Below are 17,565 nucleotides of genomic sequence, written 5' to 3'. Positions count from 1 at the left end.
CTGCCGGAGTGACCGACAGTTGCGAACGAGCCCAAGACAGAGGGCTGCGAGTCGAGCGTGTCCTCACTGTAACGAACAAGAAGCGAGAGAAAAAGAGAGGGAGAGAGAAATAAAAATAAAAGTGGAAAGAGAAAAGAAAAAAAAGGAAACAAAAGTAGGAAAAACCTAATACAAGACAGTCGAGAAGCCTCCAGAAGAAGCGGAATCCGAAACTGCGCGCGCTTCAACGACTATCTCGAGCCGGTGTCAGGTCTTTTAGCCGGCATCTGCTAACCGTCCATGTTGAGAGAGCCGCCGTCGCCGTAGTCTCGGAGTTGCGTCAGAGAGCGGCGGACCGAGAGTTTCATCCCTTTCGAAGTTAAAGTCGAGCGAGGCGCGAGCGATATGGGATTATCACGGTGATGTGGATTGTAAAACGGGCTGAAAAGAGCTTCGCTTTCCTCCAGAACAATGTGAGAGGACTCGCCTCCTCCTGGGTCCTCTCGTTTCTGGATATTTTGAAAACTGTGAGCAACGGCTGAGAGACTCCTTCATTTCTGTCTCTCTTTCTGCCTCTGTTCCTCTTCTCCGTTTCTCAGGTGCCTCGCCTGCCTGTGTAGCCTTCTCTGCGGGACCAAAAGACAAGAAAAGAGGAATGGGCTTCTCGCCCGTTGTAGCTCTGTAATTCCGCTCTGGAAGCTGTGCCCCATGTCTGCCCCGTTCTCAGAGACCCTTTCTCATGCTCTAGAAAAAGTTCGCCTATCGTCCGATAGGATTTTAAACAGACTCTCCCGCTTCGCCCTTTCAATCATGAACTTTGCTGTCCGGCTGCTGCAGCTGTTTTGCGTGACGCTCCTGTACTTCTCCGCCGTGAAGGTAAGTTCAGTTCTGCGTGTGGTGTCCCCCCCCCCCCTTGGAGCGGGGGCGTGGGGGGTGCTCGCCCCCACTCCGGTCAGTTTACTCTGGACGTCCTTGTGGCCTCTCCTTGCGAGGTCATTGGCCTTGTATATATGCCTGTACCTGACTCAAGTACTGAAATAAAACCACTCAGAGCAGCCAAACTGTTCCTCTAGGAAGAGAGCAGGGTAGGGGTAGAATAGTAATAAGTCCACCAACTTGTGTGTGTTATTTTAAAGGCCTCATCACAGCCACTTTAGTGGGGATATTATAGGCGCAGGCTTGAGAAAATGGGACTGGAGCTTGTCATGCCAGTCAAGACTAAACAGAGAGTCTGCGTAAGTTAACTCTTAATGGCCAACAGACCACGTAGACCGTGTGTGCTAACTTATAACAGCAGGCTACATTGGCCAAATAAGCTGGAAACTTCCTATAATGATGTCAATAAAGCAAAAAGATCATATTCCAGTAGTTAAAGAAACAAAAGACATACCATAATACTATGACACTAACAGAGCCATATTTAGAAACAGTTGTGAAAAACTGTGATTTGGTTCATGATTTTATTCAGCTGTTTTGCTCTAAATCCATTGAAGCAAGACCAGTGATGGGCTTTCTTAAATGAAGCCTGCATACTCACAAAAGCACATCATGGTAACACTAAACTATTGCAACATTACCCTCCTCTAATCTGAGGATGAGCCCTGAATTTCTGGAAATTGGCTTCAGAAACTATACAACAATCTAGTCATAACTTCTAGACATTTCATTTGAGGCCGTAGTGTAGACTCAGCTATTGTGTGCCTTCCCAGTGTTCACAGTTTATCACCCTTCTTGGCTTTCAAATGATGCAAGGCTGGTGAATGAAAACGTGTACAGAAGGTTTTCCAGTAGGCATGGCAGATCATCTTTCAGGGTTGCACCCACCACAGAGCCCAGTAGCCTATACCCTAGCAAACCTACTAATTTAATACATTGTTTTCTTCTCTCTAAACAAGAACTGAAATATGAGATATAGGCTTATTTTGAGCTGTCTTCCCCCAATTACTGTCAAAAACATTGCCTCAAAGAAAGTGACTTGGGACATGACAGAAAATAGTTGCTTGGTTTAGTTGCATATGAAAAAATGGCCTAAACGTTGATGTCATTTGCAACGTTTGCCTCTTAAGAGCTGTGATTAAGTAGTGATTAAGCAATTATTTGAAGGGTTAATAGCAATTGCAGTAACTTTTAAATGACTTATGATTTCCCATTCATCAGTCTTTCAAGCTTTATATAACTATATACTATAGGGTACATGGCTTGTACAGAAGGCATAGAGGATGTGCATGAGACTTATAAACCATATTGACACTGATAGCACAGCAGTCTTTACAATGAGAAATCTGCACTTTTGTTTTCAGATCTGAAACCACTTGACAGTATAAGAAAAACAAAGCTGGATTTGCTGACATTTGCACTTTCAAATCCTATTCAATATCATGTTCCTTAATCATGTTAGAAGCCTACGTTTCATGTTATTAAATATTTATTGAACGTGACATAACGACCTAGCTAGTTATAGTAACTAGCTAGTCATTTTCACATCAGTATTCAGGTAAGAATATAGCATACAACAAAAAGGCGCACAGCATAAAATATCCCATAAATGTGGATCATTCTGCATGAGAGTGTCTTAAAATATACCTGTTCTCAGGTCACTATTCCAACAAAGTACAAACACACCTGCCCTCTGCGCCTACATTTTTATGATTTATGATTCCCGTTGCATGATTGCGCCCAGTCTGCACTTTGAGTAAGAAGCAAAGCTCAGAAACACAGATGCGGATCTGTGTAGCTCAGGTATGTTCCCCAATTAAACCCCACAGTAAAAGTAGAAAAGTCTATTGTAGAAATTGAGAGCAGTGCTTTTTAAAACCTTCAAGAGAGTCAAGGCTCCTTTACCATGTTCTGGCACCGTTCCCAGGATTACGTCAAAGTAAAAAGTTAAATGCAGTTGGGCCATGCAATGATTGAAGGATATTGCATCGTTCCCTCTGATTTGCATACAGCATCGCAAATGTTTGAAGACAGTTTGTAGGTGGAGCTCAGAGCAGGGTTGGGTGTGTTGTAACTCAACAAGGTTCCAGTAGAGCATCCAGAATTTACTGAATTATTTAAAAAAGTAGACAAAATGTAGAAGCTAGCACTGAGTATTCACTTTCCCCTATTAATTTTATATAAAACAGTATGGTTTAAATTAGTATAGCAGTCTTTTTTGCATTACTTCACATCATTGCAATTTCAGAAGTATCTTCTCAACAGTAATATTGCATTTCTGACAGAACTGACTTTTCTTCCACAGAGTGCCTACATCCCCAAAGAGAGTGGAGGAGATACACTTGAAGGTAAGTGTGTGATGGTATGTAAGCAGCAGATGAAAATTGCTGCTTTACATATGTTAATAATTCATTCCAAAGTGCTGAGTATAGGGGTTTAAAAAAAAGCAACTACAGCAGGAAAACCATTGTTTTCTTGAGCAAAGATAGTATTAATAATTACACAGTATTGATCATTCAATACATTTTGGAACAACCCCCTTTATTTAATGCACCTGCCCAGATTTAGATTTAGTTGCGGCGCCCTCTGGTGGACAAACATGCTTCTCTGAGGTTCCATTTGAGTTCTGAAGAAATCAGGATGAATTAGTAGTGTTGTTCTAACCTTATGACTTGTTTTGTAAGAATACTGTGTATATGTGATCTGGTTTTGGCATTTATCTGGATATAATGACAGCTGAACTTGCTCAATTATAGGGTTGCTCAATTCCCATCAGTTTCTCTGAAGGTGTTGGCTCACATGACATGTTTTCATTATTCATTCATTTTTCACTGGTGAGAATGCTTGGTCACAAAGAAGACCCTCCCTCTCTCTCACACACTCTCACATACACAGACAAGCGAATGCCATATGTAGGGGATGTATGCAGGGGAACTGAAGCTTAGTTAAGATGTGCAGAAAACCCAGGGAGGAGCAGTAGATCCGGTTTATAATCTCCATAATCCCAGTGTGTGAGGATTTGTCACGTTAACATCTTGAATTGTGTTTTTGTCTTATTGTTGAGCCAGGTGGATCAAGCAGCTCTAATACTACAGACAAGAATACTCTTACCGCTTTGTCTCAGTATTCAGGCGATGCTCATCTGATCACGTAGGACATGTCTGCAGCCCCCTGGTGGTGTAAATGCAGGATGCTTCATTCAGCTGAACTTCATTTCATTATATTTAACAATGGATTAGAAGAGTCATTAGGAGCTGCAAGGTCAACCTTGTAAATATGATATTTTTGTGGGACATGGCTTTGTTCAGGGTTATTTGAAAGGGAAAAGCTGATGTCAACCTGCCGCACCCTTCGGGCACTTTAGTAGTATGTGATCCACCTCGATTTACCAGCAGCTTTGTGCTTGTAATAATGTATGGGCATTTATATCATAACACTTTGACAATTTGATTAAATTAGAAGTGAAAGTACAATGTGTCCTTCTCTCTGCAGTGGTGTCCTTTACCGAGGTCTACAATAAGTCTATGTGTCGGCCGAGGGAGCTGCTAGTGGAGGTCCAGCAGGAATATCCAGACGACATTGAGCACATCTTCATTCCGTCCTGTGTGGTGCTCATGCGCTGTGCCGGCTGCTGCAATGACGAGATGCTGGAGTGCACGCCCACAGTCACGCGCAACATCACCATGGAGGTCAGAGAGCTATTCAGAGGTGGTCTAAGTGAAACGAGGACTTCTTCTATGCGTACTTGTTATATTTCCCCTTCCCCAGTCCTCTAGATAAGGGTAATATTGTATTTAATTTGTATTAGCTTATGTTGATTAAAATAGATGCTCTGTTTTCTTGTAATTTTGTTTATTTGTAAGACTCTCATCAACGTAGCTCTCAGTGAAATAGCTATATCAGTTGGGAGCTATTACATATCAACAGATAGGATGCCTAATCAAGAGCTAATCATTTTATTTTCCATACATTTCCTCTCTGTCTCTAATAGTTACATAGAATAATTGGCAAATGCAATCACATTGCTCTTCTGTTTCCTTTCATGTAGTTATTGTAACCCTTTATCTAACCCTTTGCTTCAAAAATAGCTCACTATGATTACTAACAATTTCAGGTACCAATGTGAGATGATTCATTCTCTCTAACTCTGTGTCTCACAAGTATTTGATGGAAAGCCATCACTCCTGAGAACTTTAGTCTTTAAGCTTGTAGGTCACATCTACAAAGTGTCCAGTTCCGCTGGTCAATGCTTTTGCTTTTTTGGAGAAGTAATACAAGCTGAGACTGTGCAGTTGAACTCCAGCATTGTCAGCATTGGGCACACCTTACAGTATTGAATTTACTACCTTTCAAGTTTGTTGTAATCCGTTTGGGCATATCATGTGGGACTTTAGCATTGGATTTAATTATCAACCATAATTTGAAAACTAGATCAAGGATAATACTAACATTTTCAGATTTATCAATTAATGACACATGCTTGTATTGACTTGTTTCTCTTACCTTTGTCTGGAAAATGTGTGCTTTTGCAATCCTATTTCACTGCGACTCTTTCATTCTTCTCCTTTCTGTTTTTGTCTCTGTTTCATTGACACACTTGCTCTCACTCACTTTTACTGATCTGATTCCAGTTCAGAAAACAGTAATCCCCATTCTGGCTTCATTCACAGAGCTCCATTCTTAAAGCTGGCTTTTTTGGCAGCTAGGGACTGTATCACAACTCTGCAAAACAATGGCTGTGTTATCAGGTTGTTTTTTGGCCATGGGCAACAAGTGGCCCACTCCAAGAAACTCTTGGTTGCTGCATAGGACTTGAGAAATTACCATAGGCTCTGTGTATCTGGGGTCAGAAATCTGGGAGAATTGAACACGTTTCTGATAAAAAATATTAGTCAAGCTGCTGAATATGAAGTTCTTATATCGTGTACTCAGGACAAATGTGTGTATGGTGTGTTATGTCATAATGCATTTGTAATACCCCCGTTTTCTTACCTTATAGGTACAAAGATTAAAACCCCTCCGTAACAGAGGCATCTCTTTAATGAGCTTCACAGAACACACTGAATGCCAATGCAGGTATGAACCTTTACTGCAATAACTTCATGACTTCAAGCTCATAAGTCACATTTGTATCTCAAACATTACCAATTTGCTTCTTCTCCAGCTTCTGTTTCTCTCTCCCTTGCTTTATTTTCCCTGGTTGTGGCTATTTACCCTGTGACAAATGTCAAATGCAGGGCTACACTGAGGTATATTGTCTGTTTCTCTAGGAGTGGCCTTTTCTCCTGGCACAGATTTAATGGGTACCATTGGGCTGCTCAACTGAAGTTGATGTGTATTCAGGTTGCTTAAAATCCAAACAAACAAACACTGAGTGAGGTAATGGTTCCCTTTTGTTTCCTTCTTTTCAGGCTAAAGAAAGACATCCAGGACAAGACAGAAAAGTAAGTACAGACATTTTTAGGACACAATAGTCTTCTGTCTGTTTAGGAAAACATTGATGTCTTTGGTCTATCAGCCCCTTTTCTTTTTCTTTCTTCTCTCTGTCTTTATCTCTACCCTATATAATCACATCTACATCCATATCCTCCTTTCTTATTGTTTCCTTTCTTTTAGTTTTTTGTCATTGTTTGTTTTATCCTCTTTGTTTTGTGTAACATACACTGTCATATTGTTTGTGATTGACACAATGTTTCATCCTCATCTGCATCCATATTCAGATGCTGGCTATTATTACACAGATAATTGTGGGATTTCTTGTGATGCAGCTGAATAGTGAAGCTGAAATGGCATGCATAGCACATCCATAAATATCATGAACTCAGCTCACTCTCAAGTGAATGACAGGAGAGTTTTAAAAAGCAAGGAAATATCTGTGTTATTGTGTATCAGTGACTGGTCTCTGTGTTAAAGTTAACATGGCAGAGGTTAGTGACACCTGCTCAGGCAGGGCCCTCTTTCCCCATGTATTCCTGAGAGCACCTGCAGTTATCATGTTTTATGATGTGAAGTATATCAGAGAGGTGATAGGAAGTTCATAGTCTCTGATGTTTTAAGGTTCTCAGATAAGAGTGTGCTCTGGAGTTTGAGTTAGCTCATACACTTTGACTGTCCTTCTTGTATATAGTATACTTCACTTTAAGCACATCTTGAAGATCTGAGTAATGTTGAAGGTGTTGACGCTTTGCGTTTTTTTCTGGTCATTAGCTTTGGACACTGAAGGTGTTATTCTGGAAGAGGTCTGCTGTGGCTTCTGGTAGAATATTGTCGCTGTCCAATTAAAAACACGTATCTCTCAACATATTAATGTTACTGGAGAGGGGAAAACCTTCTTAATTTTAAATGAAAGTGAATGTAAAAAGATTTTATTCTAATTAGTTTTGGAGCATTTTCTATTGGTCCATTCATCATTAAGTTTTCACATGATGTGAAGGACAACAACTGCTCAAATGATTTATTAAACTATAAATCGACAGAAATTTGGATGCATATTTTTAATTGGGGGTGGCGCAGCAGGTAGTGTCGCAGTCATACAGCTCCAAGGACCTGGAGGTTGTGGGTTCGATTCCTGCTCCGGGTGACTGTCTGTGAGGAGTGTGGTGTGTTCTCCCTGTGTCTGTGTGGGTTTCCTCCGGGTGCTTCAGTTTCCTCCCACAGTCCAAAAACACACGTTGGTAGGTTGATTGGCGACTGAAAAGTTTCCGTAAGTGTGTGAGTGTGTGAGTGAATGTGTGTGTGATTCTGTGTTGCCCTGTGAAGGACTGGCGCCCCCTCCAGGGTGTATTCCTGCCTTGCCCCCAATGATTCCAGGTAGGCTCTGGACCCACCGTGACCCTGAATTGGATAAGCGCTTACAGATAATGAATGAATGGGTGAATTTTTAATTGGACAGTGAAAATATGAACAAATCTTTTTCTTACTTCACATATAATAATCTGGATTAGATGATTGCTTTGTTAAACACTGCAGAGAGAATAAACAGTGACTGTCATCAGCACTATGAATTAATTAAGTGTGATTTCCACTGCTTAGACTAAGTTTTTTTATAAGCATTCCAACTGTCTCAGCTTCTCATGACAATGTTTTTTCCATTTTGACCCATTTATGTATCATACGTCATACATCGTATTTGTGGTTCATGTAATCCATAGTGGTTCTGCCACAAAATTCATCAGTGTCAATATTATTGTAGATAATTTCATGTTCCATTGCCTCTCTGTTCAGTTGTCCTTTGGTTATGAATGAGCGCTAATAAGCTTCAGTAATTGTTGTAATTAGTCTTAGCTCTGTAATGTGAGCTGTATTGGTGCTTCAAGTTTTTTGTATACGGCTATTTATTTGTTCATGTATTTTTTTTTTACATTGACTGTTTGGTTGACCTGTGGCTTCATTTTCCCAAATTCAGTTGTTGTTTTTCGTTGTTGTTTTTTTTTTGTTCCTTTTCCAGAATATCCCGGAAGGGCAAAGGGAAAGGTCAAAAGAGAAAGCGAAAGAAAAACCGTGACAAAATGCAAGACTTGTATGTCACCTCAGCCTTCTCCTCTACCCACCTGCATTTGAGTGTTATGCTCTTGGTCATCAAATTAATCTGGGAGGAGTTATTTTGTCTCCTTTAATTAATCCAAATCCCAATTTAATTAGCATTAATTCACCCCAAGTATCACCTTTAAACTTACCTTCACTATTTTTAAAATAATTATAATCCAAACCTCAATTGCAATTACCAATTAAACCAACATCAATCTTAGGGCCAGATTTGCTTACTGGCAATTGCTAGAACTGGTAGCATGCAGCAGTTGACAAAAATGTTACAGACCAATTCCTGGTTTCTACTGTGATTTCTGCTACTTCTACTCAGCAAAGGCCTCAGCAAATCTAGCCCTGTGATTGGTAAAGAACTGAACGAATTTTATGGCAACAGCGCACCCCTTCCCCTTCTCCGATTGCATGGCTTGAAGGTAATGGTACTAATCTTGGTTGATTCATGGCCATGTCAGTGTTGAGTCTGTCCTGCGTGCGGTGTCTCAACAGTTATTTTTGTTTGGTTTTATTTCTTTTTTCTGTCCTTTCTGAATAAGTCTTCCTTACACTGCTGTTTTGTCTAAGATTTGAGCAGAAGTGTTTAAAATCCTTATCTTTTCTTGTTTAGCTTTTTCTTTCTTTGCTTTTGTGAGTTATGTAAACCAGCAAATAATTTGGTATAAGATGTTGCTGTTTCTTGCTTGTGTGGGTTGGTGCCTTCTTTGTGGACATGTCAAACAGCCACTTTCACTTTTAAACATTTTCAGTCCATTTTATGTTGAGGAGAGGTTTAAATATAAAGTAGTTCAGTGTATCATCATTTTCCAGCTACAGACATCTGTCCCATGGCCAACGTGTCCTTTCAGGTTTATTACATAATCACATAACCACAATGTTGAGCTGACTGTGATTTTGCACATTTTGAATCATCATCATGTCTTCATCATTTGTTTATGCTGAAAATTCTTGAGTCTTGAGACTGATAAAACATAGTTCAGCCAAAAGTCAACTTTAACAGATTTCCCCTTGCCCCAGAATATAGTTTACCAGGACATTTGTCTTTTTTAGTTTTGAAACAAATGCTTCAATAAATATTAAGTTATACTTGATATAGTATACTGTTATAATATATATATATATATATATATATATATCGGTATATTAATACACTTATAGTATATTATAGTGTAATACTGTTATAGTATTACTTTACAAAAATGGACAAAAATATTTCTCTATAAAATTTAGGCAGCGAGATATCTGCTGCATATGACGAAGAGTTGTGTGAATGGATGGCCCTGGTCAGTGACATGTCTTCTTGGTTCTCTAAATGAGAATAAGTAACACAGTCCTGTGTTTTTATTTTTGATACATAATTACTAGGGTTTTTTATGTTTGTGAATTTTACATATTTAAAATATCCTACAAAACTTCAAGGCACATTTAATATTGTGTTCGTATGTAATAATAAATAGCAAATAAATTGAGTGCCCAAAATATTTTAATGTAGTAAATCACTAAAATCTAATTTAAACAAGGATATTCAAACTTTTTCATTTGACCGTGCTGCTGTCCGAACAAGGATATACCATACTAACTACAGACTTGCACAACAAACTTTAAGTTAAGGTGGGTTAATCCTAAAGTTCATATAGTCCTTTGACTTACTGAGAAACAACCTGGTTCGCTTCTATAAATTCTGAAATTAAAAGATAAAAAATAGGTGTTAGCATGTAGAGCGTTATCAGCATTTATTTCCTTTCATTTTAATCTCAAGTTTGGCGAGTTATTTTATATTCTATACAAACTGGACACATTGAGATTGAGCACTTTGAGATTTCTTTGAAATGTAAAGTGCACTAAAAATACAATGTATTATTATTATTATTATTATTATTATAAACTAGACACACGTTCAAGTATGAGTTCTCACTTTTTCTAAATTTTCATTTTTTTGCATGTGTCTAAGTCTAAGCTAGCTCTAGTACTTCAGTCAAATACATGTTCTACCATATTTTATATAAATAGAATTGAATCAAAATGGAAATAACTAATTTAAATATAAGGCCTATGAAAACAGTGAGTTCAGGGCAGTAAAAACAGGGAAGTAGATTGCTCATTTATAGTGTAGCTATAGTAGTAGTTAACCAGCAATATAACAAAAGTCATGCCTGAAGGCCTAAATATGAACTGTTCAGTATGCAAGGGATCTAAATACATCCCAACTTGTGTGAATCATAGTCTTACATGATCTCACAGGTCTCATGATCACTTTGGGTGGTTCCAGAATATTAAGCCATTTTACAGGACAAAGTTTACCCAAAAGTGGGTAACACTCCTTAACCATATGATTCCATATTTAGACAGAATAATTCATCACAGCTTTTCAAGATGTAGGTTATATTTAAGGTTAATTGAAGGCACCTGGTGCTGTACTACAATAAAGTCAGAGACCATACTTATTTTTTTCAATAGCAGATATAACCTACATATTTTTCAGTGTTAGGAAGAAAGCAGAAAAAAAGATTAAAAGACCCGCTAGTATTTTAGTATTTTAAATAAATCCCTAAGAGGATAGTTCATGCTTCCTCAGTATTTATTCGTAAAAGATTGTCTGCAACCTATGATCATAGCTTTTCTCAGTAACTGACAGCTCCTTTTCCTTTCAGACCCATAGCATTGACTTGCCTTCTCACATTAGAAAGATGCACAGAAACTCTTGTGTAGTTCTTCAGTTTTAAAATGATTGTAGAACTTGATTTGCTTCGTTCTCTCAAAAATGAAAACTTTACGTTTTGTTTACCTGACTGAGACATTTTTTCAACCATTTGGAGAACTTATGATTTATTAATCTTTAATCTCTTTCAGACAGAACTGTATAAGGTAGCTAACGTGCTGGTTTTATGACTGGAATATCGATGAATTATTGGTCTTAAAAATGAAAGGACAAAAGTTGAAGTGGTAATAGAGTGCATCAAAGTACAGTGTGGACAAGTTAAGTATGACGTTTAAACATTGTGTAACATTGAGGATTCTGTCCACGATTGTGTTAAATACACACGTTTTAGCTTTTTTGCTACATTGAAATTCATGTTTTGACAGTGTGGTCTCTGACTTTGCACTGTACTGTATTTTATTTTCATATGACCTCATATGACATTTCATATAATTAGCTTGGAACTGTTCATTTTTTCACTGCGCTGTTTCTGCAGTTTCAGCAGTTGAAGTAGTTCCATCCCCAGTGATGCCTCTTCAGCCATCTGAGGCCAAAGGCCCAAGAGAGGACTATTGGCTTAGCTCCATGTGTAGGATGGCCCCCTTTCTCCCCATCACACCATGTGCAGTACTAGCCAGTGGGAACAGGGCACTTGATGCACTCTTCTGATGTACAAGATATCCAAAAGAAATCAAAAGTTAAAAAAATAAATGCAGTAGCTGGCTTCACATGTCTTGGAGGACGCATGCGCTTTCCCTAAACCTTCCAGGTTGGTGCCATTGTGTTTGACTGCGGGGAGTCCTGTCTAATACAGTGGAATCGGTGACAGCTAACAATTGAGAGAAAAATTATAAATCACCGGATGTACTGATGGAATCTGTTGAAATGCTGCTGCTGTTGACTTTTATGAATACTGCCTAGAAGCATTTGCAGCTCGTTGGTTGTCCATAATAGAATCCACATCAGGTAGCTTTTATTAAAACTATTGTTATTATTATTAATAATAGTTGTTTAGTCTGACACTGACTCATTGCTCAAGTAAAAGGTATTTTGTCCTCTGTATTTACTAAAATTACTACCTCCTAGAAATAGATGTGCTTATGGTTATACTGAACCATAGGGGAAATAGTGTTACTTTTGAGATTATACACAGGGAACCAGTGTAGTGGCCTATGCATATATATATATATATATATATATATAATTTGAAAACTGTAATGTAGTGGTGTACATAGATGTGTTTGTTTGATTATGTGAAAATATCATATAATTGAAACAGGTCTTAACCGGAAGGGATCTTTGTCAATGTGGGATTTTGTATTTTTAATGTATAATCTGTAAACGTTTTACGTTACTCTGAACCATCACTACTTGTAAGATGAAATAAAGAGTAGCATTGTACTGTGACAGCATTTAATACTGTCTGATTCATTTCTTTTTTTATTGATGCTTGTATTTTTTTACTTGACTTTGAGGCAGAGAGAATGGAATTGGCTGTGTGTGTGTGTGTGTGTGTGAGAGAGAGAGAGAGAGAGAGAATGAGAATCTGGGTTTATCTGGTTACAGTGATTGCAGGTGCATGCCACGCTCAACCTAACATATCCAAAAGCCCTCCCTGTGCTCTCAGGTGGGAGTCCTATGGCCCATAGCCAGGCATAAGCCTTCAATCACAGATAATTCACTGCTTGCTGGTTCTTGCTACCAAAACTCACCTGTGCATCGCTGTGTGTTGGGGCAGGTCAAAGTGACATAACTGATTGACTGATAGATGGAAACCTTGAACTGTGCAGTGACGATGATCAAATCAATTGCTTCCCTCCTCTTTTTTCTATTCTCTCTCTCTCTCTCTCTCTCTCTCTCTCTCTCTCTCTCTCTCTCTCTCTCTCTGGTTGTAGTAGTCACTGTAAACCCTGCTGCAGTACCTGTTCTGAGAGGAGGAAAAGGTTATTTGTTCAAGACCCAGAAACGTGCCAGTGTTCCTGCAAACACTCAGAGGCAGACTGCAAACAGAGGCAACTTGAACTCAATGAGAGAACATGCAAGTCAGTGTTTTTCTGAGGCCTACATGTGCAGATTTATAGTATAATAGTATAATTTTAAAGGATATTGTGATTGGTGGAACTTCATGTACAAATCATCATTAAATTTCACTGATAATTGGCATTAACTTTAAAAAATGTAAAGCTGTTTCACTGTTTGGGTCATAAACAGCAAAATAAATCACAAAAACCTAATAAGAAATGATCACAGTGTAATCTGTCTGTAGGAGTGGTTATTCCTGGTGTATCATCAAATTCTGTCCTCTCTGTTCCAGATGCGACAAGCCAAGGAGATGAGTGGAGATCACCCTATACGTGTATGGATACTGGGATGAAGGAATAATTACTAATATTTCAAAGCACAGCACTTTGAACATTAAACTCTGACCGGTCAACTCTGAACAGTCTGGACTCTGCAAGCATTCCCCTGGATAATCTTAGGAAAGTTAGCGTGAGAAAGCAAATGAAACTTGCCCCCTGTATATTTCTACAAATGTGTGTATATTTAGCTAACATATATGGACCGATTTGAAAGAATTGCTGCTAAAGAGACTGTATATAAGAGTTGATCATGACAGGTGCTCAAGTGATGTGTTCTTGCATTTGGATAGTGTGTGACTCTTAAAATCACTTTCTGAATCATGCACAGTGTTTGTGTGTGTGTGTGTGTGTGTGTGTGAAACAAAATAACAGACATTGAAAAAGAGACATCAACTCAGCAGGACACACGACAGAACAACAGCACACATCCGAAGAGAGCTGTGTGATATTGGACACTGGCTTTTTCTTCTGGTTTGTGATATCTGAAGAAATGCATCTTTTGGATAGAGACTATATAAATCTACAGATGCACATCCATCGTTCACATTTGCATCAAGCCATTAAGGAAACACAGAAAGACTGAAGAGAATATTGGGTGCATCTTCTGTCATAAAGGGATATTAGTTTTTCAGTACGGAAACAACTTTGTTCTGTGTTTGGACTTTATATTATTGAAAAGCAAATGACTACTTGAGATTACAGTGCTCTTTTCCTGGTGTGAATTTTTTTTTTTCCTTCATACACCCTGCAGTGAACACAGTGGACGTTTGAGGACATCATTTTAATGTTCATTCAATATCCCTTCTTCAAAATTCTACACCCCAGAGTTCATTTAATTTAAGATCAGTATATTTTCAGTATTCATGCTCTTCATATTTAATTGGATCTATTTATGTGCAGTGTTATATTGTGATCTTTCTGATTTTATTTTATTTGTTTTCAATAATTGATGGTCAAAAAAAACATTCCCATACCCCCATGATCATTTATTTTTCTCAGTTTGACTCAGAGGGTTGTGACATTTCTGCATATCCACGTTGTGTGATTTGTGTGAGAGAGAGGGAGTGTGTATGGGGGGGGGGGGGTTGTGTGTTTGTTTATGTGTTTGTGTGTCACAGTGTGCGCTATCAACGCTTCATACCTTTAACAATAAAACGTAGCCACAAGAATTCACACACCATCAACCCCCTAATAACTTTATATTTTATTTTTCATAATCACAAAATAGGCTGTCTGATTTTAGTTTATCTTAGTTTATTTGGTTTATTTATTTACTCCACTGTAAATATGTTGAATATTAACATGGTCTTTTAGTAAAACATATTTATTTTCAAATTACATTGCCTTTTTCTATAAAAAATTTATTTGAAAACCCTGTTCTTTTGATCATTTTGCTTTTTGGCACAATTACAAGCACACCAATGGTCATTTTGTGAGTAACGTATTTTCAGCTGTAGGTTGTGGCACTTAAGAGGTTAAATATGTTGTATTTATGAGAGACCAGTTCAAAGAAAGCAGCTTTCTCTCCTGCAGGACGAGTAGAATTCAGAGTTCTAGTGTAGAATCTGAACTAAAGGGGAAAGTCTTGACTCCAAACTTAGTGTTTGGTTGTTTTGGGGAAAAAAAATTGAAGCCCTAACATCTGAAAGTTGTGCCAAAAAACAACAATACTAGAGTTGTCCATTTACCAAACCATAGCTGCTTCATTATACACACCTTTTGTTGTCAGTTTGTTTTTATCCCTCATCAGACTCATCAGATAAGTATTCCACTATTAACCTATTTGTGTTTGTCGAAAACTGGCTAAATTAATTTAAAGTGACTTGATAGAAGAGATCTTTGTTGAAGTATTGATTTATAAATGTCTGTAACAGGCACTAATGCATGTGGTTTTGGTCCATACTGGTAATTGTTCCATGGTATATGTGCTCCACTGCTGTTCCTCTGCTTTTATGCGTTTCTATAGTGTAATCTCTTAATTTGCCTAGCATTCAAACCCTTCTCTGCTCAAACAATACTGAGAGCACCTTATTTAACAGCAGTGACTGGAATAGTGTACAAAATACCATCTAACCAACACCTTGTAGCCACCTGCTTAGCCAGTGTTATTGCTGTAGCTCAGCTGTTGCTGGTCGGCAAGGCTTTAAGATTTCATCATATTCAGAAAAGGCAAATAGGTTTTGAAACATTGCTGTGAGGATTCGATTGCATTCAGCCACAAGAACATTGTGAGGTCAAGTACTGATTTAGGATGATAAGGTCTTGATCACTAGGAGCGCTCCAACATATTCCAGAGTTCCGCAGTCCAGTGTCGAGGGACTTCTACATCTTTAACTGACGCTTGGCACTAGGCAGAGATGAATTAGACTTAAGCAGCTCAGTGGCTGGAATTGGAGGAAAAGAGCAAATAAAACTTGCCTGTAGAAAACTGTTTGGAAGCACATTAGTAATTAATCAGTGCTGTCCACTGTTAAAATATTAGGAGATGTTATGTGTTTAGATAAGTCCAAGATTTAGCCAAAATTCAAAATGTACACTCGCACTGCCTTCTGCTATAGTGAAGTATGATGGTGAAAATAACACTCTGTATTTGGAAAAGGAAAGAAAACTAATTTAAAATACATCCGTCAAATGTGTTTTGGATCAACAGGTTTCCTGTTCTTTTCTAAACACAGTAATGTCTGTGATAATCATAATTAATATGCTACTGGTGCAGCACATAGAGGCTGAAAACACTGGAGTATACCTTAAATGTGTGAGGCTTGAATATTTAAGCAAGAAGCACCTTGCATTTTCTTTCAAATGTCTGCAGATATCTGCTAACTTTGACTGTGTTTGTGCTGGTCCAAAGTAGATAAGTCTACAATAAAAATACTGATTAGAATTGTGTTAGTATCATTTGTAACTCAGAAACTGTTGCTAACGTCAACGCTCATGCAGCTCTGTGATGGTGGATGATGAGATCCTTGAATATTTGGACGCCATAAGCCTCCTTTGCTGGTGTTGGTGCTATGATTAGGAAATCGCAATGTTAGCCTATGTAAAATACAGAACCAGTAATGTTCTGGAGAAAACACATTTTCTGAAAGCATGCCTCATACTCTCAGAACTCTACACACAAATCAAAAAACACACACACAATGGGCAAAAGCCCTCAATTCTCCTGCAAAATAAAACTTTACATTCAAAACAATGTTATCTCTTCTCTAAATGGTATTTTGCTTTCAGAAGACACACACAAACCATCATATGAATAGACCTTTATAAGAACCACTGATCACCGTAAAAATGATCACTGAACACTGATCACTGTAAAACACTATGATCACAAAAACAATGTACAGTGTGTATCCCAACCAACACAAAGTTGCACATACAGTGGTCTACATACAAAACAACAAAAGATTTTACAAGCAATGTTTGGCCAAGCATGGGCGAATCCAGCCATGAACAGCATCATCTGCTGTATCTCCACATGTGTCTTCCATTGCTTGGAGAAGGGGTATACATGAATTCGCAAATACACTGTGAGCAGAAGATGTTCCCATCCACCTTGTGTTGGTCATCTTTCAGTTCTGCAATACAAATAGTAAAATACTGTAAATAATGTGTAGGAATACATTCGCCAAATACTTAAAACATACTTTATTTTTACAGTCCTTCAGAACAATCCACAGGCGATACTGTACTACTGTACTCATTGAGTACTGTAGTGATATGCAGTACTGCAGTTTTCTAGTGAGAGTATATTTCTTACCTATTCTCATTTCGGAAAGTCTGGATGATAGATGCGACAGGGGACCTGCTCAAACTTGGCTGTACTCTTTGCTCAGACTCCCTCATCATTAGAACATGGTTGACCACATGATCAACTAGGGTGACCAGACGTCCTCTTTTACCCGGACATGTCCTCTTTTTTAGACTTAAAAAATGTCCGGGCGGAATTTCACAAACGTCCGGGATTTTGTTTTTCTAGAGCTTACATAGAACTTCGAGAAGCGTTTCGTTCACAAACTAGTCCCGCCCTCCCCTACTCCGATTGGTCCGCTTGAG

General features: G+C 38.4%; 1 protein-coding gene across 2 annotated transcripts; it reads left to right on the top strand.

Annotated features, from left to right (window-relative positions):
• The first annotated feature begins 36 nt into the window (after window positions 1-36).
• Window positions 37-16,360, top strand: vegfab (vascular endothelial growth factor Ab). Of its 2 annotated transcripts, XM_066668150.1 has the most exons (8): window positions 37-855; window positions 3,221-3,263; window positions 4,408-4,604; window positions 5,915-5,991; window positions 6,327-6,359; window positions 8,363-8,434; window positions 13,048-13,194; window positions 13,467-16,360. In XM_066668150.1, exons 1-8 carry the CDS (start codon window positions 688-690, stop codon window positions 13,486-13,488), a joined length of 759 nt encoding a protein of 252 aa, XP_066524247.1. In that variant the 5' UTR covers window positions 37-687; the 3' UTR covers window positions 13,489-16,360. The 2 variants fall into 2 exon arrangements, with proteins under 2 accessions (XP_066524247.1, XP_066524248.1); XM_066668151.1 differs by lacking the exon at window positions 8,363-8,434.
• Window positions 16,361-17,565: the final 1,205 nt, after the last annotated feature.

Source organism: Hoplias malabaricus, chromosome 4, assembly GCF_029633855.1.
Source record: "Hoplias malabaricus isolate fHopMal1 chromosome 4, fHopMal1.hap1, whole genome shotgun sequence".
NCBI classification, from domain to species: domain Eukaryota; kingdom Metazoa; phylum Chordata; class Actinopteri; order Characiformes; family Erythrinidae; genus Hoplias; species Hoplias malabaricus.
Note: the sequence above shows the minus strand (reverse complement) of the source record. Positions and strands in the feature narration are given on the sequence as shown.